Source organism: Caloenas nicobarica, chromosome 2, assembly GCF_036013445.1.
Source record: "Caloenas nicobarica isolate bCalNic1 chromosome 2, bCalNic1.hap1, whole genome shotgun sequence".
Taxonomy (NCBI): Eukaryota; Metazoa; Chordata; class Aves; order Columbiformes; family Columbidae; genus Caloenas; species Caloenas nicobarica.
The window spans coordinates 102,411,732-102,438,468 of record NC_088246.1 but is presented as its reverse complement, the minus strand read 5'-3'; the positions used below and the strand labels follow the sequence as shown (position 1 = coordinate 102,438,468).

General features: G+C 44.0%; 1 protein-coding gene across 1 annotated transcript in view; it reads right to left on the bottom strand.

Moving 5' to 3' along the window:
- Positions 1 to 899: 899 nt before the first annotated feature.
- The window catches only part of RIPOR2 (RHO family interacting cell polarization regulator 2), a 72,117-nt gene continuing 46,279 nt past the window's right edge, over positions 900 to 26,737 (bottom strand). The window contains 15 exon segments of the mRNA XM_065627440.1: positions 900 to 2,523; positions 2,525 to 2,559; positions 4,411 to 4,501; positions 7,055 to 7,138; positions 7,717 to 7,919; positions 9,073 to 9,231; positions 10,197 to 10,358; positions 11,298 to 11,433; positions 13,265 to 13,433; positions 15,264 to 15,448; positions 18,050 to 18,739; positions 20,778 to 20,907; positions 22,026 to 22,174; positions 24,120 to 24,245; positions 25,301 to 25,344. Coding sequence (XP_065483512.1) covers positions 2,362 to 2,523; positions 2,525 to 2,559; positions 4,411 to 4,501; positions 7,055 to 7,138; positions 7,717 to 7,919; positions 9,073 to 9,231; positions 10,197 to 10,358; positions 11,298 to 11,433; positions 13,265 to 13,433; positions 15,264 to 15,448; positions 18,050 to 18,739; positions 20,778 to 20,907; positions 22,026 to 22,174; positions 24,120 to 24,245; positions 25,301 to 25,344 — 2,525 coding nt within the window. The 3' untranslated portion in view covers positions 900 to 2,361.

The following is a 26,737-nucleotide window of genomic DNA, read 5'->3' as shown; positions in this document are numbered from 1 at the left end:
TGATATGCAAACTACAAGAAAGCTCTTGACAAGGTGCTATGTATTACAGGTAGGAGCTTTTGACAGATATGGGAATATAAGAATATTCTCATTTTTTAAATAGTGTATGCCTATTGCTGATGCTCTGGGATGGGTGCAAGGGCCCGCACAGACATATTGGAGCAATCAGAGAAGGAACACAGAGGGCATGGTCCTCCCCTTGCTTCCAAAATAGCATTTTAGTTTAAAACTGGCATTTTTTAAATTAGCTTTGGTTCACCTCACAGAGGTACAACTAAGAACTGTAATTTTCACTGTAGTTTCATCCCTTCTCTACTTTTCCTGCTTTCCTGGTTTGTGTGTTTATTTCAATCACTAAAATAGTTCGCCACTTACACCCCGCCTTGGCCAGCAGAAAGATGAAAATGCAAGAGTTGTGCATATTAAAGCACAAGCAAGTATTGCACCATTTCTGCTGCTGCACAAGAAGTCACAGTTCTCTGTCCACCTTCAGGCAGTAGTCCTTGCTACGTGCATTGTTCACTTGCTCTAATATAGATGTTTTTGTAAGACCCTAATGTTCTTTTAAGTCTTAGCAAAGCTGATATAGTATGAAACACAAATCATTTTACCCTGTAAGAAATCTAGCAGATGACTTCTTATAATTTATATAATTTTTTTGAGATTGTTGTAAAGTGTTGTCCTGGTGACCAGGCTTGAAAAGATAAATACTCCCTACAAGGCTTTTCCTTTATTATGATTGAACGACTCCCTAATGGTTTGTCCCAAATCCAGCTGCAAGTATGTGGCTCTTGCTGAGTCACCTCTGGTGCTGGGAGCTACTCCCATGATGTTTGAAGGTTGTATGAGCCTCACAGTGGAGAGGTTGCTGATAGAGTGACTATACATATGGACTGATGTGCTTAGTAGTTAAAAAATATTTATTATAACTTAAATGTGATAGGAAATATGGTGAGTACAAATGCCACATAATTAAATGGAAAAAAGGGGCGGGGGGGGGAAGTCTTTACAAAAGGACACCTTGGAAGAATTCAGCTGATGGAATAAGCATGGTATAAAAACCATAACATGGTTATTTCGCCTCCTGCAAAGAGTCTGTAGCCTTCAGTAACAAGTAAGCATTTTGAACTGTACAAAATGTACTTTTTAAAAGGAAGAATATATATATTTATAAATATACAGATATGTACATTGTTGTAACATTCACAGTAAAAAAAAAAAAAAAAACCAAAAACAAAACAAAAAACCCCCACACCAAAACAAAATGACCCTTGCCTGCCAATGTCTTCGGCGCACAAGGCTTCCTTTTGATGTGAATTGTTTGCAATCTTTTTTATGTAGCCTATGCAAATTTGGATACTTTAACTGACATCTAAATAGCATTTCATGCATAATGAACACAGTACAGGAACAGTCTTCTGTTAAATTCTATTCACCTCCTCTGTTAACTTAAGGCTCGTAATCAACAGTTTGAAGCACTTGCTGTCTTTCATCCTTGCAGTGAGAGGGGGAACATGTTCTCTTCACCCTCTGCTTATTACTCCCTCCTAAGTCCTCTTCAGTCTGTTCTAGTTCTTTACATTGAAATCACTCAATAGAAGCTATGATTCACTAATTAGAGTATACGGAATCCAATCCTGCCTGTGACTTACAGGACCAAATGGCTTTGGGGACTCATGCAATTAGCTGTATTCACTCCTCTGAATAAATAAATGTGCTTTACCTTTTCATTTAGTTTTTGGAAACCTACGTGATTGTTTGATTTCCCCCTCACAAATCTCTGGATTAATGATGGCTTGTTGCTGGAGGGCAAGAGAAAGGAAATAAAAGACCAGCGGAGGCATTTAGAATGAGTCACCTAAGTGACACTTCTCAGAGCTTACATCATGCTGTTTCTGGAGGCAAAACTTGAAGAAACTTGCTATGTATTTCATTACTGAGACAAAACTGAGAAAGCTGAGTGGTGTTCCCTGCTTGCTGGTGTGTTGCCGGGGACACTGCATGGCAGCAGACAGCTCAGGGTTGAAGAAAAAGCATCTTTGCAGTCCTGCTTAGGTGGCCTCCTGCTTGTACTTGTTAAATACAATATCACACACCTCAAGCTTTCGTGACAACTTCAAGGAGGGAAACGTAGTAGTAAAATATACAAAGATGCCAAATTCTAGAAACTCACGGAAGTTTGTTGAGGCTGAATAAGTGCAATTACATTATTTGTTATGAATCAGTCACCAAAGTATAGTTCCTCAGCATCCAACTGTTCCACCATGAGCTGCAAAGAGAAGCCAATAGGAACTCTTGAGCTGGGTTTTAGATTTTGCTTTTCCTTAAGAAGTCTGTAAATTGCTACATTTTGGGACACTCTCATAGAATTCTTTGAAGTCTTTCTTCTGCTCCCCACACTGAAGTGCAGCTCCATCCTACTTGAATGACTGTTAAATGTAGGCGGGTTCTTTTCCACCTAAAAAGCTGTGGCAGCTTCAGTTCCACGGCGGCTTCCAACTTTAACAAATTCACGGGGAAATTTGTCCAGCTGTTCGTATGCCAGTCTCCCATCCTCACCTGAACGCAAAATGTTAAAGCATAATAATGTATTATATCATTGCACAAGTCTTATAAGGAGTGCCTGAGGGAACTGGGGCTGTTTGGCCTGGAGAAAAGGAGGCTGAGGGGAGACCTGATCGCTGTCTGCAACTGCCTGAAAGGAGGTTGTAGCATGGACGGGGTTGGTCTCTTCTCCCAAGTAGCAAGTGACAGGACAAGAGGAAATGGCCTCAAGTTGTGCCAGGAGAGGTTTAGATTGGATATTAGGAGAAATTTCTCCACCAAAAGGGTTGTCAGGCATTGGAACAGGCTGCCCGGGGAAGTGGTGGAGTCACCATCCCTGGAGGTGTTTAAAAGGCATTTAGGTGAGGTTCTTAGGGACACAGTTTAGAGATGGACTTGGCAGGGCTAGGTTAACAGTTGGACTCTATGATCGTAAGGGTCTTTTTCAACCTAAATTATTCTATGACTGCCCTACAACATTTGATATACTGGATTCTCTGCTGTTAGAAACTACTGATCTGCCAGTAACTTCTTTCCCTGTTTAAAATTTCTTATCTTGAAGGCAAATTCAGAAATTACTGGGAAAAATTTAATGTGCTGTGAATGTTCACATTATTTTTTAAATTTTGTCTTGTAGTTTGCTTGTTTTATCTAGAGTAAAACAGAAGCAGGCGTGGCTTGTATGATTAGATGACAGTATCTGTACACTTGTCTCAGTGAACAACCTATTGTGCTTGTCAAGGTCTCAGCTGCAGCTGTGATACACTTGAGGCAGGTGAGGTTTACCCACTTCTACTTTGGACAGTATAAAGTTTCCCCACTTCTCAGTTCCTGGCACTTTAAAGAAGTGAGTCTAGCCACATCTTTACTTATATATTGCTGAAAAGCAGGAAGCAGTATGTGAAATTTAACTATTTGTGTCTCTCAGTTCCTTTTCTCTTAGGTACTGTCACTGATAGGCACCTGCAGATAGCATTGAGCTTAGTGTGCTGAACTGGCCGTTAGGAATCAAAATGTTCTCTGTATGTCATCTCGAAGAATGGCAGTACAATCTCCCAGAGCTTACAAGATTGTCCCTGGGCTCATTGTTTTATAACTTGAGCAATAACATGTCCAGCAGCAGAGCGAATTCCTGCTGAACCAGTGAATGAAAGAGGGTATGTTTGAAGAGCTTGCCTAACTACAGTTACAGATGGACACACAACCATGAAGTGGAAATTCATGCTTAGCCTAAAGGCCAGATAAATACAATTTTTCTGTTCCGCTGAAGTATTGGGGCCTTGAAACTGTGCAGCCACCTTTGCAGTCACACACTGCTATGCAGCCAGGTTACAGGTTAATGAACAGGCTATCTGTTGTATCAAGGACAAATGAAGGTCAATACAAGGTGCCTGACGCACTGTGTCAAGGAGGACTTGCAGGCTGGGGTCTGCCCAAATAAACACATAATGACAATTTAGATTCAGTGAATGATGGGCAATGCTAATGGCACTACAGGGGTGACAGGAGGGGATCCCCGAGAGGAGGGTGTATGATACGCAGCAGGCGGTGTGCCAGTCCTGTCTCCTCAAGGCTGCTTGGTGTTCAAATTCATTATTAATTATTTCTGTTTGTCAGCTTCTCCTTTGCTATTTTTCCTTTCCTACTTCCCCTTCCAGACTCACACAATTCTATTTCTCTCTTTTTGGTCCATTTTCATGAATTTCAAAATTATTCATTTCTAAGAATACATATTTTCTAACCTGTCTGAGTCTCTAGGTGAAGTTTTGTTTTGATTCAGTGTCTCACATTTGTCTAACTCAGGTGCCTTACATGCTGCCTTGTTAAAAAAGAAAATCAAATACTTCTCTAAGACAGGCAACTCACCAAGTGAGAGCAGGGTTTCAGACGCCACTTTTCTGATCTCTTCGTTGTCAGACTGGCAGAGCGTGACCAGCATTTTAATACTCTCAGCAGCCTGGGAAGTGCAAAGAGGACCGCATTAGCACCGCATCATACACCATGGTTTTATTTCACAGCCTTGTGTGGAAACAGTGACCATCCTCTGTATTGCCCTTCCTACTCCAGGGGGAGGGCCTTGGTGGGGACATGAAGAATGACATGGACCTGTTGGAGAGGGTCCAGAGGAGGCCACAAAAATGATCAGAGGGCTGGAACAGCCCTCCTGTGAGGACAGGCTGAGAGAGTTGGGGTTGTTCAGCCTGGAGAAGAGAAGGCTCTGGGGAGACCTTATTGCGGCCTTTCAGTACTTAAAAGGGGCCTGTAAGAAAGATGGGGACAGACTTTTTAGCAGGGCCTGTTGCAATAGGACAAGGGGTAATGGTTTTAAACTAAAGGAGGGAAGATTCGGGCTAGACAGGAGGAAGAAATTTTTTACAATGAGGGTGGTAAAACACGGGCACAGGTTGCCCAGAGAGGTGGTAGATGCCCCATCCCTGGAGACATTCCAGGCCAGGCTGGACGGGGCTCTGAGCAACCTGATCTAGTTGCAGATGTCCCTGCTCATGGCAGGGGGTTGGACTAGATGACCTTTGAAGGTCCCTTCCAACCCAAACTGTTCTATGAGTCTATGATTCTATGAATGGGGTTTCCCTGAAAGGGAGCATCTAGGAGAAGGCATATTTTCTGCTATCAGTGTGGACCCTTTCTAATTTCCCTGCGCTACGTGCTACATGCGTAACTCTGGCTGACCGCCTGCGTCTGCCACTTCTGACTGTAGGCTGGGTGGTGGTCCATGGGACAAGGCCACAAGCGTGCCAAGGCATGGGTATGGCAAGGAGAAGAACGGGAGAGAGGTGGTGAGGGAATGAGTTTCACACAGAGTCTGTCCAACCTGGCAGGTCTGACAAGGCTGTTCTCCCCAGCCCATGTGTGTCTACAGGGGCATGTTGGCTGACCAGCCCGCTCTCTTCCCTGCAAGCTCCTCACTGACACCTGCACTCACCGACATTTCCACATTTCTGCCTTGCCTCTCCTATTTTGGGGAGAAAGCAAGGAATAATCCTGTTCTCTCCTACAAAACTGTCAGGCCTTTGGGGAGAGCAGCTGTCAGAGTGTCTCTGGCAGGTGTTTAATACAATAAGAGAGATGAGTGAAAGGAAGGGCAGGTATTGCGCTGTGTGGCACATGGAAGATGCTCTGAGCCACAGAGCCAGCATGTGCGTGAGCCTTGTCGACCTGAGGGGCTCAGGTCAGGCCTAGAATGCTCCGAATCAGGGCTTAGCTACTGCAGCCATTAAATCTCCCCACCCCATCTTGAACACGGTCGCTTGTGCTTGACTCGGGGCAAGACTGCAGTGGGTGCCTACTGATGACTACAGCTCAAACGCTGACATGAGTGATGGGGCCACAGCAACACAGAGGCAGAGTGGGACCTGGTGCAGCCAGCGTGGTTTGATGTGGCTGAGGCTGCCATTGGGTTAGCTCATCCACAGTCACCTCTCAGTTGGAGCATTCCCATCCTTGAAATGGTATCTGCCAGAAAGGCTTCAGCTTTTTATTTGAAGATCCCAAATGATGGAGGTCCTTTCCCTCACTAGGTTTTTTTTTGCAGCAGCTGCCATTCTTGCTGTTCGAGATGCATCGGGGTGACACTGCTCAAGTCAAATGTGTCTAGCACCAGTTCTCACCACTGGTTCCCAGTCTGCCTTTCCCTGAGAGATCACAAACCCTGCTGCACCCTGTATGCAGCAAAGGTGTAATGCCCTTCACCGTTGCCTCTGTGAGATTCCTGCCAGCATCTTGTTTGCGGAAAATGTTTTTTCTGTATTTAAACAATATTGGATTATGTATTGGATGTTATCAGTTCTGTCTGGGATGAAGTTACATTTTAGAGATGTCTTCTCCAGGCGCCTGTTTTGAGGGAGAAATAGTCAGTCTGCAGTGGGTCTGTCTGGTGTAACATGTTTTTTTGGCTCAGTGTCACATACCAGCTGGGCTTAGGCGACTGCTATTTCCCATGGCTCTGTACAGCCAAAACAAAAGAAGCATTTTTCCTTCTTGTCATGGGAGTGCAGAAATGGTACCAGACACTAGCTGAAGCTGTAGCACCCAGATGTACCAGCTATTTGTCCATATGGTTTGTAGTTGCTGCTTACAGCCGCTCTGTGTGGTGTCACAAAATGAGCTGCGACCTGTCTCTCCCCTTCTCTTCTCCCGCTGAAAACCAGATGCATTACAGCTAATTTTATCCTGAGAGAGGACGATCTTTTCCCCTCTCAGTCAGTACTCTGCAGATGAATATTTTTTTTCTCTGTAGCATGGAAGTAAGCCTCCCAAAATCAATATGAGAGAGGAAAAAGCTTTGTCATTGCCACAGAGCCCAGCTGTTTTTGAAACAAAGATTCTAAACCACTCCCAGACAGCACAGTACCTGTAAAAGGAGGCAGCGCAGCAATACAAAACAAAAGCACTGCTGCTGCTGCTATTGTAGTTTCTATTATTTGTACCTCACAGATGTCCATTCTTTTAAGTAAAGCCTAGTGCCACAACTGAATTCCTTGTCTCTTACCTTGAGGTATCTTAGAGCCAAACAAGCTGCTTTCTGCAGCTGGAGGTTGGGCTGGGTTAGTGCTTCACAGTAATAAATCAAGGCCTGAAAACAGATAAAGAAGCAGTGAAAACATTTCTGCCTGTGTGGAGCAGAAGGGTGAGTGTAGAGACTTGTTGCCTTTGGTATCTGTGATTGACTCAAATCTTAGATCTCACAGCCGAGCTGTGTTCACCCAAGGCAGACCATCCCCTCCAGAAATGATAGGAGGTCCCATAGATGCCAGCCTCCTTTGAAAAAAAAAAAAAATCTCAGACCTACATCTTTGCACGTTGATGATGCTGGGGACTGTTGCCTTGAAGCCTTAGACTGAAGCCAAGTCTGAGGCAGGCCGGCAGAAATGCTGAAGTGTGGAAGATAGCTGGAGAGCACAGCACTCAGTAAGTACTCGCAGAGTTTTGGTTAGTACATGTTTAGTGTAATGACAGGTAGAAGCAGACTGGCATCATGACAGAAACAGACCTGGATATTTGCAGGAAAATTAGGCAGGAAATCCCTTAGGAACAGTTTAAATCAAACTTGGAGTGATTATTCTATATGCGTAGACATTTGAGACACTCTGGCAGAAAAAATGTCATGATGATACAAGTCTCTTATGCGATAGGTGATTTTCTGCCACTTACCTTCTCCCTGAAGTGCCTGTTTTCTGCAGTAGCTGTCAGAAGTGATGCCACCGTCTCACTGACTTCATTTTTATTTTCATTGAGAAGTAAAGCCAAAGCTCTCAAAACTTCTTGCTGTGGTGGAAGGTTGTTGGAATTTATTTTGGCCACATTTTGCTGCAGTTTTCCATCTTTCACTGACTGAAGCACTTGAATCACAGAGGCTAGAAGTGCAGGAGGAAGGTCCTTGTTACTTATTTTAAATTCTGGGTATTTCAGGCTGTTCCTTTCCCTGCTAACAAGCATCAATTTCTACTATACACACAAAGGACATGAAAAATCCCCATCTGAGCAATTGCTATGGATCCAAATTGCAGTGTGTCTACATGGGGGATTGTCTGGGCCAGTTTCTCAGATGTTCTGCCAGAAGAAGAGATGAAGAGATGGGCTAGGTGGTGCACTGTGGCACTTACGCCTGCCCAGAGTTAAGGACATACCTGTCAAAATGTCATTTTCTGCTGGCAGATGTAAATCTTCTCTAGAACAAGTGAAACCCAATATTGTTAGTGTATTTGTAACCTCATCTAGGTGTTCCTGCTCTGGCAGGGGGATTGGACTAGATGATCTTTTGAGGTCCTTTCCAATCCCCAACATTCTGTGATTCTGTGATTCTGTGACTTCCTTCCAGGGCATCTTTGCGAGAACTTTTCCTAGGCTGATTGATGTCTTCCACCGAACTCCAGGGCTAATGTGCTTCGGAGGTGGGCTGAAATGCCTTTTTCTTTCCAGGTTTTTGAGCAAAAGCTCCCCAGTATGCCCAAATAAAAATGAAAACGAGGCAAGATTCCTCAAACTCCCTCTCCAATAGAGAAGAAGAAAACTTGGCTTGCCAGGGATTGCAGTCTAGCATGCTCTGTGGAGCGTCTGCTTCTCTCTTTAGCTTTTGGTAGCAGAGCCTGCCAAACACTGAGGTGCTGTGATCTCTTGGCTCCTGAGGAGATCTCAGCACTTCAGAAGGTCTCTCCATAAAGGATGGTGAAAGACTGGAACATCATCCAAGCCATGGGCACAGAAAACTTCGCAGAGCTTGGGTCTAGCCCACCACTATTAGCTGCTTCCTAAAAACTAACTCTTTCAACATATTTTTTTCCCATTCAAATATGGAAACAGAAATGTCTGAGGGTGTATCTGCATCAGCCCCTTTCCCTTTATATGTATAACTGTTCAGGTGCATTCAGACTTAATATCCAAGGCACTTTCTTGCCTCCTTTCCCTACTTCTTTTGTAAAATCAGCCTCAGGGCTGAACTGATTTGTGCTGAGCTCAGAAGGACACCAATGTACTCCCCTGTTAGCCACCAGAATTTAGATATCCTACCTTCTTTTGCGAGCTGCAGCAAATAGCTTCCAAGGTCATTAACACTGTGGCTGGCAAAATAGTTGTAATACTGAAAGACGGTGATGATCTCGGAGGACATGCTGGAGTAGAGGACAGGCTCTGTCCGGTCCAGGATCTGAGACACCAGGATCCTGAAGACTGCAGGCACCGCAGAAAAAGGGAAGCGTCAGAGAGGGCAAAAGCTGATGGTAAAATGCCACGTTTCCACTTCAAAGACAGAAACAAACATATTTGCAAAGCCAGATGCTTTCCATCAACTGTGGTTAGAAGCTAGACAGACCTTCTCCCTGTCTAGCTCTCAGCACCAGGGGACATCTTTGTAAGGATGAACCTCTGCCAGTTTATGGATGGATAGTGCAGCTTCCTATCTGATACAGCATCCTTTCTACCCGAACGATACCCTGAATCGCTAAACACGTACCCACGTGCACTGCCAGTTGCATCTTCGCAACGCTGCTGAAGCAGGGGAGGTGCGCACAGACGCAGGATTTGGCTTTACTTGTTTTATGTTCCTGCATGAGCATGTAGCATGCAGAAAGCCAGTTTGAGGCACTGTCTGTGAGAGCTGTAGTGCAGAGCAGGAAGAAAAACACTATCCAGGGCAATGCAGGTGCCCATATCTGAGGAAGTCACCCTATATCTCTGTTCTAGCCCAGGGAGAGCTGGTAAATGTGGTACATCTCACTCCAAATAGGAACCTATATATTCAGATAGACTCACTTGGATGCATATTAATTCCATCCCAGTGAACTGTAATGGCGAATGGACATTATAGACACATAAAATTAAGTGACAGGATTCCTACTTCACTGAGTTACTTACAAACCTGTATTTTGGAACAGACTTATTCCTGATTAGCTCATAAACCTTAAAACAATATTTTGTTTTCTGCTGACCTCACCTTTTTGTCCTATTCTGATCTGATTATTTTGGCCAAAACTGTTTCAAGAGTTGTGGGGTTAGTTTTTGAATGAGATCTTGGAGCCATGGCCAAACAGGTCTCCAAGGGGTTAGAAAACAAATAAATGAAGGTTGAGTAAAGCCCAGTATACAACTGTTCTCGATTTTGATGACCAACACGATTTTTTTGCAGCACTTGGTACCTGTTTCTGCAAGTCCTGGACACTCCTCATTCACAGTGGTGGCAAAATTGATATCCAGTTGCTTCATCATCTTGTCTGCAGACGTGTGATACACTCCTGAAGGGCCAGTACACTTTATCCAGAAAGCCAGCAGTGATAGTTTCTTGTGGAACTCTGGAATAGCTGGAGGAGGAAACAAAAAGAATGATGAAACTAAGCCGTGCTGGACACATCAGCTTCCAGAAGAGAAAAGATTATAAGAGTGGAGGAAATCTCACCCCAGTCCAATGATGGACAGTTGCTGCTTGGTGGGTCACCCTGTGCCATTACCTTCACAGAGCATGATCACGGGCTCACCCCAAGCTCATAACACATTTTTTGTTTTTCTGTTTCCCCTGGTAGGATGTGAGAAAATTTACTCCTGATTCAATTCTGGGCACTGACATCTCATCCTTTTAAATACCATGAAATACCAGGGGAATCGTGCAAATGGTCTGCACAAAACTGGTCCCTGTCCTAGCACTGCTCTGTGGCCTTGAGTAAGTCACTCAATTTTTCCTCAATTTTCTGATAAACAAAGTAAATAGACCATGGTGTATTTACCTATCCTGCCAGAATGTTCACAAGGGTGAGTAACTAAGTGTTTGTCAAACTCTTTCAAGGTTTTAAAATAGACACAACACCAAATATCTAAATAGTTCTCCACAGAGATGACTAAAAATAGCCTTTTGGATAAACTGTTTGAGGAGATGTCTTATGCCTCTGATAGTATAAAGGCAGATCCCGTTTTTCCTCAGGAAAGAGAGGTGGAAGATTTTGGCTCCTCAGAGATGGCAGCATCCCCACTCCACTGCAGCAATGACCTCTGTGCATCTTCTGTATATCAAGCAGGATAAGTCCTTTCTCTTCTCACCTGCTTATTTCTGGATACCAACACTGCAAATAGAATAAGGCCTCTGACCAACTCTACTCACTGCTACCTCTTCTGGTAACTGTGAGTTGACCTTACTATGCTGGCATCTCCTGTAGCGATGGTGAGGTCTGCACAGCGACTATTTCAGCAGGCGCACATGCCCAAACAAACTCTTTTTAGCAATAACTGCCCCCCAACTTCTCTCTTACCGTCAGTAAGGGAGGCGATGTTTCCTAAGTTTTCAGTGGTGATCTCCGCAATATTCTCCATCACGAGGATCTGCCTGGACAGCTTATCCAGGAGGCCTCTTGCCACGAATGGTGTTTTACTGGAGAACACAATTTGCTGGTGAAGACAGATAGGAAGAGGTCATTGAACAGAAAAAAACTCCACAAACAACAGACAAAAACAAAACAAAAACCAAACTAAACAAACAAAACCCACCAAACCAAAACAACAACAACGAAACAAACAAACAAAAACCAAAAAACCCCTAAACCTCAGAAGAAAACAAAAGCCTCAAAACACTTGGCGCATGAAGAACTGCAATGGCAAATTTATTGCCTGAAACCTTGTGATCTCCTTAACTTCAAAAGTTTTTTGTCTCTTGGAAATTTTATTGTCCTGGTTGACATGTGTTGCTGCTTATATCTTTAACACCTACATTCAGATCCAAGCCCATCGAGTATCCGAGCAGCCATTTGCATAAGTTAATTTCTGATTTATACACACTGCAAAGCTGAAGGAATCCATTATCATAAGCCTTAAAGCCAGAAAATAATATTAATCTGACTTTCATATAACACAGGCCATGGACTTTGAGGACATATCTGCCTGGAGGCAGACTACAGGTCACTCCTTCTCCACTCCGTTTCAGCTCTGATCAACTATTCAGGTGTCTTTATTAATTTGGTTCTTTTTCCTTGCTAATACTCCCTGCTGCTGACATCTGCATTTTCTTCAGCATTCCATGTAAATATTGTTCATATCAAATATGCTCCGTGTGTGGACATAGTTCAAGCTCGCCTCCCCCAGCTGCATATTTACTGTGTACTCTTGTATTTAAGCCAAAAACTTCCCTTTTTCTCATACTCGTGAGCCAGCAGAGTGTCCAGCTCAGCACTAAGGGTGCTGGAATCAAACTTGCTCTGTATTGTTTCAGTGGACCTTTGGGAAAATAAAGCTAATTATGTCTAAGATGGAAGATCCAAATAATTGCAAAGAGGAAGCTGCAGTACGTTTTGATTCATCAGGAAAACCCTGATGCCCTCACTTGCTAGAGTGGCTTGCTGGAGGGTTAAAATCACATTTTCCGTGCTTGGGCTCTGAAAGGAAGCCCTCTAAAAGGTTGCGCTTGTTAGTTGTGCGCACAAATAGACAATTTTGATGTCCCAGGGGGCTGTCATGCGCTGCCTTCACTGTGCATGCTGCAGACAATCTTTCCAGCTCACGTGCAGAAATTAGTTTCTGCTCCTGAAAATCACAGCCTTGTCTGGGGCTTGGTTAAACAGTGGGGCCATGGGCTTCTGTTTTACCTCTGAAGACACGGGCTGCCTTAACCAGGGACCAATCTCACTGAGGACATCCCGGTGAAGCTAGTGGACATTCGTAACCCAGAGCGGGGGCTGTCCCTGTCATCTGCTGCGCTGCGCATCAGTCCTGCCGGGCAGCACCTGCAAAATTCCCTGTAGTTTGCACATCAGGTCTCTGCTGTGAGATGGACCAGTACAGAAGTGATGGAACGTTTTCTAGTGTCACCTTCACCCCATCATGATGGCTGTCCCAGCCCTGTGGCTCACTGCTGCTCACGAGCAGCGCTGGTTTTAAATAAAAAGAGGGGACATTCAGGCTAGACAGGAGGAAGAAATTTTTTACAATGAGGGTGGTGAAACACTGGCACAGGTTGCCCAGAGAGGTGGTAGATGCCCCATCCCTGGAAACATTCCAGGCCAGGCTGGACGGGACTCTGAGCAACCTGATCTAGTTGCAGATGTCCCTGCTCATGGCAGGGGGGTTGGACTAGATGAGCTTTGAAGGTCCCTTCCAACCCAAACTGTTCTATGATTCTATGAGTCTATCTGACCTTGCCAGCCTGCACACACCCCACATCGCAGTCACACTAGTGCCTGCAGGGAAGATTTTGAAATATGTGCCCTAAATGAGCTGGGTCTGGTACCTGAATGAGCTGCGTGCAATACTGCAAGTGCTTAACTATGGTGATATCGAGGCTATCGTTCCCGGTGGTCAGAGGCAGAGGGCTGCCGGCCACGCTGGTGCCCACACCCGTGTCCTCGGTGAGAGCTTCGCTCAGGTGGCCTCTGGCTTCTGGGTGCTCCGTCCTGTAACTGGGGAGGGACGAGGGAGGGAGGTCAGTGCAGGGCCCGCCGCTGCGGCCGACACACAGACACACACACACGCTCACTCAAGACGACGAGCAACGAGAGCAGCAAAAGAGCCGAAAGCAGCCAGAAACCTCGCGATGAACACATCATATCACCAAGGAGCAGTGCTGCTCTGGCCGGGCGCGGAAGGGCTGTCCCTGCCGAGGGGACAGCTCTCTGTCCCCTGACCAGTTTGCATCCAGCCATGCGATGCCCTCACCAGCAGGTCTTGTTAACCTCTGGTTACTGTCACTTGGTGGTGACAGTGTTTTCTCCCACCTGTTGGTAAATTATCTCCCCAGTGCTCTGGGTTAAGCACCGTTAGAATTTGTGCCATCCCAAGCACCCAGCTGCTAAGAACAGCTCTGTGCTTTCGGTGTCCTCCTGGTGCCAGATTTAATGCTCATTGCAGAAGGAAAGGAAAACCACTGCTAGAGTAAGAGACATGATGTTTTCATATGCTGTTTTAGGCACAACGTGTACAGTTTACTTTGCCAGTCATTTCTGTAAGAGTGTAAAGCTAGTTTCACTGTGTTTTAAATCATTATTTCCAACATTGTCTTCTTGTCCAAATGGTCCTCCCTATGTTTAAATGCAAAGGCTGGGGTCAGTCCCAGATGGCAAGTATACTTGGCTGCAAGTTCAGAAGTTTCAACACTTGCAGTCTTTACACTCAGTCACACACTTACACATCTAAAAATGGAAGTGGGAATCTACACTGTCCAGGGATGAGCCAGAAGGGAAGAAGGGAAATTTTAACTTCTACTTTAACTTAAAAGATTTCAGTTCCTTTCTAAGTTAGCTTATAACTAACTTAATTTTTTGCTGCTTAAGTTAAATTTATGCTAAAGTGCCTAGTTAAAGCCAGATCCTTAAATCAACACAGATTGAACTAAGCTCAGAGTGCCAGTTCAGCAAGCAACACAATTTTCCAAGTTTTTCTTCCCACTAAGTCTTATTCTGGAAAGAGGATATGCAGTGAGATGATGGGACCTGCATGATGGTTGCTTGTTTGCACCCAGAACTGTTTTAAACAAGCCACAAGAAGCTGTGAGAAGCACAGCTTCCTAGCTGGAAAGCTGTGAGGGAACAATGTTCTTTTTTCTCCCAGCTCTAGTGCCACTTATGTGCCTGTTCAGCATCATGCCAGCTCTGAGGATGCAAACATGCTTTTAGGATCTAATGATTGAAACACAGCATCTTAAGGTCACACGACAATGGCAGACCACGGCACAAACACCACAGCTTTTTTCTTTTTTTTTTTTTTAATCTCAGAAAGACCAGAAGTGATGAAAGAAGGGCAGGTAACACGCAGGGCCATGAACAGAGTACCAGTCATCACTCTTACATTCCAAAGGAAACCTACACCATGCTGCTTAAATCTGGCCCTGTGTTATTGTTACTGACAAGCTTAATCCACTGCAAAGACTCATTCGGCTAGAGAGAAAAGACAAAGGGAGGGGGGAAAAACCACAGTGGAATTAGTAATTACATCCAAAGAAATCCAGGTCCAAACCTATGTCAAGGAAGAGGCTCTGCCAGTATTGATGTCAGCTTAAATTAAGTTACACTTTTCCTTTGGAGGACAGATTGCGTATATTTGAAAATGAAAAAAAAATATCCTGGAAGCTAAAGATTTTGTATGCAGCAGCCACAGGGAACCTCTGACCCTATAACTCATCAAGCATTAGTCAGTCTTCCTTGAGTAATGTGTGCACCAGGAACCGCTGTTAGCGACAAAGAGCTCAGGTATCAGTTTGGCGTAAGCACAGCTGGCAGTTACTACAAACTTACCTATTCTTCTCAATCTCAGTATCTGAAAACACTGAGTCTGCACCTCCTCCACCATTACAAACCTCCACACCACCACCATCCTCATCATCAAAGTCAGAAGTGTTCAGGAAATCAAAGCTTTCTAAAGCACTTTCAACTGTTAGACTTAAACTGGAGGACCTGCTTCGGCTTACTGCTGGCTTGCACTGCAAAGGCAGAATGAACCAATGAAAACCCCAGATATTAGCTACTACTGAAAGAAAAGGAAAAAAAAAAGATAAAGCTTAAAACTTTCAAATTCTTCATTTTTATTTTTAAAACTTCATTTTATTGGATGTTTCATTTCAAACCTTCATATTCATAGCATATACAATCAAAGCCTGAGAAGTGGAAAACCCTTCCCTTCCTCCTCCCATCCCCATCCTACCCGCTTTGTTCACCAAAGGAAAACCCTCAAAGGCAAAATTTGGTGTGTTTTATAGAAACAAGGAGTGCATCTTGAATCCAAGTGACACAGCTTTCAGCATCCTCCAAAAGGAGAGATGGCAATTAACGCACTGGAAGTTGAAAGCAGAAGGCACATTCCATAATCACTTTTCTAGTTATATGTATCCAATGGCACTGTCGGATTTATTCCAGATGTAACTCCAACTGAGCTTAGCCAGGGATGGATTTGGTGCCATATCTGCAGATTTAACCATGGAATGAGATGGCCTTTGAAGCCACATGGCTTATCAAGGAAAAGGCAGTCACGTGTTGGATTCCTAGGTGACAGAGAAAGGCAGTACTATAACTCAGGAATTAACAGTGCTGGAGAGGGGAGAAGCCATGGCATCTTGCTGCTGGGAAGAAATGCGATGGAAGCCTTGCTGCTGCTGTAGAAAGTATCAAAGGCCTTGGTCCCATGTGGCGATTCATCCAGACTTGCCTGTAGAGTTGCTTCCAGGGCCACCTTGCAGGATCAAATGTAACTTGAGGGATCACCTCCATCAGTTTGTGCAATGACTTCACTATGTGATCAGAAACCACCAGGAGCCACCACTGCCATTCCACAAACTGCATCTTCCAGGCCCAGGCAGATGCCAGGACTTTGTCTTGGCTTGTAGAAAGAAATGCCTTGGCCTCTGAGTTCAGACTTGGCACCGTATCCTCTAGAACTGAGGAGGCGTGGAGTTTGGTGTGCAATTCATTAATGCTATAATGGTCATACATTAGTACTTAGGATGCTTGACACCTTAAGCTGTCTGTGTGGTCAGTAGCTCATCAAACACACTTCCCACCACGCCTGTGACACAGATGGGTGCTGTATCCCGCTTCCTCAGCAGCACCGATGATTTTAGCTACCATTTCTTTCAGGGCTGCTAGTGCAGCTTCTTCAGGCAAAAGCAAACAGCAAGATGTGGGCTTCTCCTTTCCTCTGCCCATCTGATACAGCCAAGAATGATTTCTTCAGCCATAGCTGGATTCCAACTCAACCTTTGTGCATGGGGAGCCCAGCAGGGCTGCTGGTGATGCTGAGCGTTGGTCTGCAAGCTGATCAATAGGCAGCACACGGACATAAAGCAGATCTGGAAAAGGCGTCCTTCTCCAGTGTGCAGGAGTCCTGCATGCACACATCCATTCTCTCTCTTCCCCTGCATGCCATGTCTGTGCCTTTTAATTTCTGATAAAAGGAGTGTAAATAAACAGTCTCCATTGTCCCTCTGCTGTTTGGATAGTTGACCTATTTGTACAAGCTGCAGAGCAGCCAAGAAGTTAAAAAATTATAGCAATGGTAGCTTTGCCTGCTCAAATACCCTTGGGAAATAATGCAAGAAACGGGGGCTGCAGGCTGTCAAAAAAGCACTTAATTCAGGAAAGTACCATGCAGCTGCAAACACCAATGGAAACAAAGATGTTAACAAAGTTTCTTTGTAAAAAGATAATGCTGAAGGATAAATGCTTCCCTCCTTCCTCATCAGCTATGTTTTTAAATGATGAGGCTTAAATGATTAGCAGACCAACTTGCATATGAATATGAAGCATTTGAAATGATTATTGCCCATATAATACTCTTTGCACAGTAATGCGTCATGAGTTATTATTCATGGAGGAGATATGAGTCACAGTGATCGGCAGTAAACTTATTAACAACACACATGCAAAACTCTTTTCTTCTTTCTATAATACTTTTCAACATGTTATGTCCATCCTGGTGTAATGACAAGATGTTTCTCATTTTAAAAATGGATGAGGGAAAAGAAAAAGGCTTGGGAAAAGCCTAAGTAATGTAAGGACAGCAACCTTCAGTGAGACTTGTGCTTCTAAATCTCTGGCAATTTAGAAAATTCAGCTTCTATGGCTACAAGGCCTGATCCTCAGCTGGTGTTAATTTTGCATAGCTCCACGGAGTTCAGGGGTAGTATCCTAAAGTACGCCCACTGAGGATTTGACTCATAGATTTTAAAAACGGAAGGTTGGATATAACCTGGTCTCCACTATGGCACAAGCAATGGGTTCACAAGTGGTTTCTTCACAGAAGGTTATAATTTAATTACCCCTCTGCCACTGCACCTTTTTCTCTTTCCCCCAAGTTTCCAGTAGATTAAAAGGTCCATTGCTTGGGGATACAAGGCTATAGTAAGCATGTTGCAGACCAGTTTAAAAATGCAACACTATGACAGGATGCTCCAAGCAGGAGCAAATCTACTGCAACTAAGGAATTTTACTGATCTCCAAAAAGCCTACTTTGATGTTTGTGAGGCAGGGGAGGAGATCCTACCTGCTAAGATTTTCTTTAGAGTAGTATTTTCCAAAAACGTACTCACTTTTAGGATGTCATCCAGATGCATCACTTCTTGGTCCAGGTCCTGAAACTCTTTATACTGCTCTTTATGTGGCTCAAGAGCTAAGAGAAGCCCTTGCAAGGCTTCTTCAATGCTTCCATCGAGATAAGACTTATATCCTTCTGATTCCCCACTAATGGATCCCTCACACGGCAGCTTCTCTGGGGTCACGGTTGCCTCTGCCGACGTTAGCCTTTTCACCAGCTGCTTCGTGATGTTGCCCTCGTAGGTATCCAGCTCCACAGGCTTAAGCTCCGAACCTTCATCCGTGTCCTGCAGCAGAGACACCGGGACGCTTGTCTCTACAAAGACACGATCGCTCCCAGCGTCAGAGTTTTTTTGGCAAACATCAGGAGCTGCCCTTGGGGTGACCTTGTTCTCAACCGCTGCTCCCTCTCCCTGGGATGGCAGGTCCTTGGGTTCAGCAACAGAATCTCTGCGGGAGTCGCTGCTGCTGCAGTCCAGGCTTGAGCTCTTGGAGGACGTGAGGGCTCGGTGTTGGGTGGGGGTGGCCGTGATGTCAGGGCTGGAGCTGACATGAGCAGAAGAGGACTCTGCTGCGTTGGCGGGGGGCACGCGGTCTTCGTAAGGCAGGTCGCCAAAAGTGAAAGAGAGAGGCCGCTTCTCGGTGGTGGCAGTTCCGTTTTCAAAGACGTCATCTGGCAAATTCGACTGAAAAGGTGATGAAGAGAGAAAATATTTTTCATGTAGCCGTGGAAAGAGAAACAATACAGTATGTGCCCAGGAAGCAAAAATGCAAGGAGAAAGATTAAAGAAGCATTCAAGACTTGAGAGATGGGAAAAATATTTCAAATCCAATTTCTGCTTTCATCTGGCACGGGTCCTGATTTCAGCAGGAAAACTGCTGGAAAACCCAAGCTCAGCATCTCTCTGTTAAGCAGAGAGCTCTAGGAAGTGAGTCCCAGAACAGAGACCCAAATTTTGCTCGTCCTACCAGTTTTCCACTGTACTGCTCCAGTTCCTGTGGCATGTGTCTTTTTAATGGGGTTGTACTTAAGCCACCTTGGCTGCATTTTCATATCCATTATAGTTTTCCATTGTATTTATTTTCTGACTTCTAAAATAGCAGTCCCTAAAATTTAACACAGTTTGCTCCAAAAGTTTCTCTAGTGTCATGGCATTTTAATAGTGATATTACTATGCTATTTCTTTTCTGTTGAAAGTATGTTCTGTGTATGGCATGGGTATCTCTAAAAATTGTTGAACATGAGTTACATAGGAGTCCTTTTGAACAGATGTTTCTGCTGAAATGAAACAGAAGAATTTGTGTGGTGGTGTATTGACCAGAATATTGATCATTTAAGAAGAAAACCAGTGTATACAGACTCGAAAAAGATCGCAGCATATATATATATATATATGTTCATCTCTCTGACTGACCTATGGGGAAAAATCACTATAGGAGTCACAACCTGCCTATCTGACCTACAAATCTCACTTTGTTAAGTGACCAACTCATGGAATTGCACAGCACAGATGAAAGGCAACTACTATTTTGCTGACAATTTGCTGGAAAGAACTGTAGGCATTTACATGTTGGTATGGTGCATAAGATTAAAATGTCCAAAACTTGCATTTTTTTTTTTCCCCAGCACTATTAGCAGCTTTTTTCCCTAAACATAATTATACTGAAAGGTTCATTTCTTCTTTTCCCTGATGGGGGTTTGCTTTTAGCATCTGAAAATCATGTTACTAGGCAGATGTATAACACCAATCAGTGTAGCAGGCCATTTTTAAGTATCATGCTGACTTGTATTCCTGCCCTGCTCTCTGCCCACAGATAGCTGGCTTCTGATCATTATCCCTGCAGAAACCAAAAGGAACTTTGATTTAATGCGAGCAGCATGGGCTCTCACAGTCATGTTCTCTCCTCTAATCAGTCAGCAAAATAAGTGAGTTGCAACAGAGAACAACACAAGAAGCATGCGTGGGAATGGAGGTGCCACACGGGGACCAAAAACACCCTTCACCAAACCAAATCCAGGACTCACATATAGCTCTAGCCCTGCTTTTGGGCTTAGCCTGAGCGATGGCAGGTCACTAAAAGAATGACTGCGACGAAGCTTGTCAAAGAAAGTGTCTTGCAGAACATCTAAGATTGTCAACTTTGGCCTGTCTTGCAGGGGATGCAGCCATTTCTTCAACAGTTAAAGCAAACAGGGTGTAAGGGAGGGCAAGTTAAAGGAATGTTTTGTAGCAAAATACTAAATTACAGGCATGGGATGCAGCGCTTGTAAAATTCGTATCTGTACAGATGGCCTATTCAGCTTAATACACAGTCTTGATTAAGCATTCAGAATTTGATTCATGCAAAATGTAAGAGCACCCTGTCAATATCTTTGGTACAGGGGCAAATTTGACCATGGGATGCATTAAAAATACTAGTTCTAGAACGGTTGCTACAGTTACAAAATGAACACACATTTCATAAAGATTATTCAAGTATTATAGCAGTCAGGCAAGAAGAATAGGTATGCAATAATTGGCCACTTAGTTTCAAACATGCCAGGATCATAGTCACATTTTAGGATTAGCAGCTAGGAATGCACTTGCTTTGTAAGTATTTGTATGGGTAACCTGCTCAAACCAGGGGAAAAAAGCTTAGACATGTAAAGCAATGAAGCATTTGCAGTGTTTGAACTGCTCTAGGGCTTCTCATTATGTAAACATGAAGCCAAACGGAGCTTACAAAGAATGAGTGGTCCTTGAAGGTTGGCGTTTCTGGAGTGCCTTGGCTATACATGGACATTCTTCTCTGGAGAGCAGATGCCTTGCTCACATTTCCTGTGGATGGGGTCAAATCTTCAACATCAAAGGGGCTACAGGCACAAAAGCAGAAAAAAACAAAACAAAACAAAACGTTGTTAGGTTGAATGAGAAGGAATTTCAGGTCCATGGAAAGGATTTTTGAAAAGGTCGTTTATTAGCACATCAAAACCTGGAGGTGGCAAGTTTTTTAACAGAAGAAAATGTCGTTAATTAGACAGCAGGCTCAGAAGTGTGGTTTTCAGTTCTGATAAAAGTATTCTACTCTCGGAAATCGTTTATGTAGCATAGTCTGATGTTATTCTTCTCACATGAAAAGTATTCTCGGATTTGAGCTGACAAGTGTCACACATACTAATGAAAAAGTTGCTCTACTATAATAAAGCTCGTTGCATTATAAAAGACACCAGTAGCTGTTTTTGCTGGCTTTATGTTTATTGCATTACAAGAAACAGCATACATGACTGTAAAAGCCAAAAGCATCAATGCTTCTTGAGGAATGACAGTTATCGATTTTGTTAAAGTGCCATGAGAATTGTGTTTGGATCCTAACACCATCAGCTCATCTATGTTGACCAACGCAGATAGAATGATAGAATCATTTTAGTTGGAAAAACACTTAAGATCATCGAGTCCAACCATAAATCTAACACTAAATCATGTGCCTAAGCACTTACAATGGACAATGCTGGTTTTGCCACCACCTTCATGGTGTATGAAGCCCTTTTAAGCCAGCTTTTAAAGATGGGCCAACTTCTGCACTTGGCTATGCCAGCGTAAAACCAGAGCAACCCCATGGAACTTCACACTAATATTAAAAAACTTTAATGAATATATGAGGACTTGGTTATGCTGCTTTGTTGAGCTTGGAGAAGAAGTATACACTTCAGGCAATTCTATGATCTCTCATCCCTATCTGTTTCACATGCCTCATGGTGTCAGTACTCACCACTTGTACTGTAACAGCTGAACCTACACAGAAACCCATTTGCCACAGGTAACCTGTGGCTCACCATGAACTAATTCTCATCTCCCAAACCTGGGCCACAATTTCTTCCCTATCGCCCTCAGCAGGGAGCAAAAAGTAGAGAAGAGACCACATGGATGTTTTCTCTTTGATTTAATTTTTACAACTGCTTGACCCAGTGACCAACCAGACGGCTCTACTTACTACCAGGTGATTTCAAGATTCAGCTTTATTGTGCCAAGGTCGTTAATGTCTACTGCAACCACCTGAGGCCGAGCTGCAAACAAGTCTTTTGTTTCACAGGTAACACTTCCCACAAGGATATGAGTGGCAAGTCCTTTAACTTCTGTGACCTGTAAGAGACAAGAACAAGATACCTGGGACCACACAAGGCACTGCAATCTTTAATTACAAAGCAATGGTTTTGATTTTCTGAGCTGGACCCCTTGCTAAAAGGCTTCCAAAATAGGACTATGTTTGTTGCATTTTCATCACTTAGGGGAAAAATCAGATTTATTTTTTGAAACAAATATATAGTTGCAATATGATCATGCTTCTATATTTTCTTTATGTTTTTATGAGTGTCAGAAGAGAACAACCATGCTGGCTCAGACCAAGGGGCTGTCCGGCCTTGGTATTTAGTCTTTTGCAGTGACCATCAGCGGAGCCCAAGGGGAGAGTAAGAAGAGGGAGAGCATATTGGATGTTTTCCCATCTAGTACTCTCCCAGTAACTGACGATTTTCATGGCAGGCAATCTCCTGATGTAACTGGACTACTTAGTAATTCCCAGGAGAGCTCTCTTCCATGTGTTCGTCTCCTGTAATTCTGAAGCCATGTAATTGTTTGCATCTACGATGGCCTTTGCTGAGGACTTCCACAGATTTATTGGCGAGGAACAACCTCCATATGTTTTTATAGTAAGAGCAGAGTAAAGCACTATTGATACTTACAAATATATCTGTCTGAAAAGTTAGAGGGACAGTTATATATGCAGCTCCAATACACAAAGAAACCTTTGGCTACTTGCTTGAAAGTTATGTGAAAGTCTTTGGAGAGAGTCCAAAAGGAGTGAGAATATGCACATTAACCTTAATAGTACTGGGACTCTCATTTGTAGCTCTTATGTACTACAAGAAAGGATTATCTCCTAAACTTCCCTCTAAAAATTGTGGTGTTAGATTAGGGAGAGTGAGTCACCTTGTGTCACAACTTGGCTGTCTATGAAAACCTACTGTCTCACATATTTGGGATTATTTTGTCGGTGGTTTTGTAATTGCTTGCATTTTTTTCATGAAGGTTTTGTAGTCTCTAAGTGGGACATTTCCCATGAGACTTTCAGGACACTCCCCTGTTTAAGCTGCCTAAGCAAAGACACCTGGCATAATTATTAGCAGCAATTTCTAGACAGGGGTCAGGGAATGGATATCTCTGGGTTGGAGGTTTGATGGAAGGAAAGCACACGTGTGCATGGACCTTCAGCCAGCAGAAAACTGTGTGTGGAAGCCTGGAGTAATGAGGGGATGAAGCCATGGTGGAAGGACTCTGGTCTGGGAGGAAAAATCACTGCTGACTGCTAGGAGTTGCAGAAATTGCTCTTTCCCTGGGGAATGGGGCACAGAGCCAGAAGAAAGGAGAAGCTTGCAGGCATTAAGAAATTTTGGGACCTGCTGTGCTCTAGGAAGCTGCCAAAAAGTCAGAGAGGTTTTTCTACAGGCCCCCATCTCACTGTGAGCAGAAACCTCACAGCACTGCTACCTCACACTGTAGCGCTGCCGTTCTGCACAGGAGAGTGGGACTGGACCTCAGGGCTGTTCCAGCTTATGCCCAACCGGCCCCTACCTGTGTTCAAATGAGAGACTTGTCTATTTCTCCAGATCAGCAGATGCTGCTCTCTTATCTGAGCAGTATTAAACAAACTCAGCAGCAGTGGGATTTTTTGGGTTTGGGTTTTGTGTTGCTGTTGTTTTCCTGAATGCTGTTAGCAAAACAGGTTCCCAGTGTTCCCTTGCTTTGGTGCAAATAGTCTGAGCTGCTGGAGAGCGATGTGAGGCAAGGCCTGTGTTAGTATGGTTATGACACCAGTCTAAGCAGATTTAGGACAACCTCTCCCACAGGACTGCCCAACTGATTACAGTCTTGCAGCATCTAGATTGGACAATACTATAGCATTTCAGTAGGTGTGTTGGAAATACTAATGATGGCTCATTTCTGAAGAGTTTAATGATGATCTGCTGTGTTTTTGCTGATCGCACACAAGAAGGCAGGTTCTTGACTCCTGCCTTGCTTGCATGTGTACCTTAATGGAGATCAGTCCAACAATGAGAGGGAGGAAAACCATTTCTTCTCCATCCCAGCTTTGCTTGCCATTCACTTCTATCTTGCCTTTCAGTTTCCATCGCTGGCGACCATAACGCATGAAAATCTGGAAGAGAAAAATCCTCTTATTTTCTTGAGAAATCTGGTCCCTCGATGCACAAACACCAGAAACAGAACAGGGGAAAGGGTCTGAAATAGGTTGGAAGGGTTAGTGGCGCAGGTGCTGCCATTCTGCTTCCCATCGAGCCAGAAGGAGAAGGTCTGTCCTGCAGAACCTCTGCCTCTCAGCTCTCCTAATGACTCCTTTGGGCAAGGCACCCCTCACCCCAACTTTCACCTTCATGTAATAGATGACTAATAACAAAGAAGCTGCAGGAGTTTTAACTGTCTTTACAGGGAAAGCAGCAGTGGGGGAAGCAGAAGATTTGTCAGGGGCAGGATGAAAGTCCCTGTGGCCTTTCCTACACCTACAGCTCCTGCAAATTTCCTGCAGGGTTAGCTCAGTTCTGCATAGAGCTGGAGACTTTCATTTTAATCCACCTCCAATTAACCTGCTCTTGATGTTCTCCACTGGAATGCTGCAGTGACTGGAGATCCTGACGTTACCTCAGAGCAGGTAACATCTGGGTCTCAAGAAATGATTCTTCTATGTCTTTCTGCTATTCTGCTTTATGATGAAGTAAAGTCTAAGCATTCAGTAAAGGATGCTTGCAAAGACTTGTTCAATTTGCTCTGTGTGCATGGGATGGGGCACACACTTCTTTTTCAGGGAAATAAGAAGCATTTATCATGAATAAGACAGTGAGAAGGAGACAAAAGATAAGCAGGTTTTGCTTTTTTTAAACTTTTTTTTTACTTGTTTGTTTGTTTTAATATAATTTTTTAGAATTTAAAAAAATAAAAAAGCTTGTAGTCCTTGGAATGGCCATCACCCAGTGCTCTGAATGTAATTTTCAGGTCTTCTGACAGATGCCCTGACATAGGCAGACATGAAAAGAACTACAAGGTTTTTCAGAGCATATACAGGGACGACAATTATAGCTGTTTCTTGGGGTGCTGATGTGAAAAGGCTTTATTCATTGCGAGGTAAAAAGCAGCAGAAACCTGCCTTCCTTTTGATTCTTTCTCTATTAAACAAACCGTAAACCCACCCAGCCATACCTCGTATTGATCTCCGGGGCAGAGCCGAGCGAAGCCAGCCAGACCTGAGGAGGAAAGACACGGAGGGGCTGTGGGAGGGTCTGGGCTGCTGAGCACAGGGGTGCCCAGCAGCGGGGTGCAGTGGGGTGCCCTGGGGCCACCACTGCTACCGTGCTTGGACAGAAGAAAGCAGCAGCCCCCTGACAGCCACTCCCCAGGACAGGTTTTTAATCCCCCTCTTACCACTGCTTTAGCGCCCTCTAAACCAAGATTATCCCCCGCCCCCCAGTATTAATTTTCTTTCTCTTTATTTATTTTTTTTTCATATAATTCACTGGGTTGTGGTTTCTTCCATATCAAAGCTTTGCACTTTCCACCTTTTTCTCCTACAACAACTCAAACTATTCTGTGATAGTTATAGAAAAAGAAGAAACAGCTTCTTGATGTCATCTGGCTTCAGAAACCCAGCTTTGCACCCCTGCTGTCGTGAGGCGTAGGTGAGCTGCTGAGTACCATGTAGTGCTTGCTGCTTAACACTAATCAGACCGAGCTATACATTATAACGCAGATTCCTTTTTAGTACATCCTAATAGAAACACAAGAGGGTATCCTGCTGTTTGGCGTTTCCATGACACTAGCATTCCCGTACCTGCCCAGTTTCTTTCAGTGGTAAATACATCAATAAACATGACTGACATCTGTAACAAGAGGTTTATCGTCTTTCCCCAGAGGAGGAGAACTAGTGCAGCAAAGCACTTGTGGTATATGTTTGCTTTTTTTAGTTGGTTGGCTGTGGGGGTTTTGGTTTGGTTTGGTTTTTTTGTTGTTTTGTGTAATTTGTTTTTTTGTTTTGTTTGTTTTTGGCAGTATTTCTATGTTGGCACTGTGCATATGAAATGGAAAGTTTCCCAGGGCTTGTGACCATCCTGAAATCCCAGGCAAGTTACCATTCCTCCCCTGGCCTTGTGACCTGCTCTTCTACAGGGCACAACTGGTTGTTTATCACTAACCTAATCCTTTCTCTCCACAGAGGGAATCTCTCCTTTCACAGAGCTCCTCAGTAGGTAGCTATGGCACTTGTTGTAGTATAAAAATTTACTTGTAGCAGCTGCTGCAGCACTATGAGCTTGCAGGGCAGGTTTGTCTGTCCTGCTCGATCCATGCTCCTAACAGGACTCAGCTTTGCCTGCATAAGCCTAGAACTACACTTGCAGTCCTGCAATGCCCCCCCAAAAAACAGCCTGAGGACACATACAAAGCCTGTGGCAGAGAAAGGAATGAAAACAAACTTTCTGGGGTCTTTGGGCTTCATTTATCCTGAAATGCCACGACTGAACATACATGAGCGTGTTAAAATCAAGGCAAGTATGATGAAAAGCTGGTGTTGGCCTTATTTACTGGGCTGAATTAGTCCTGCTAGCTGGACTGTAGGAACAACCAGATCTCTGCATGCAGTCA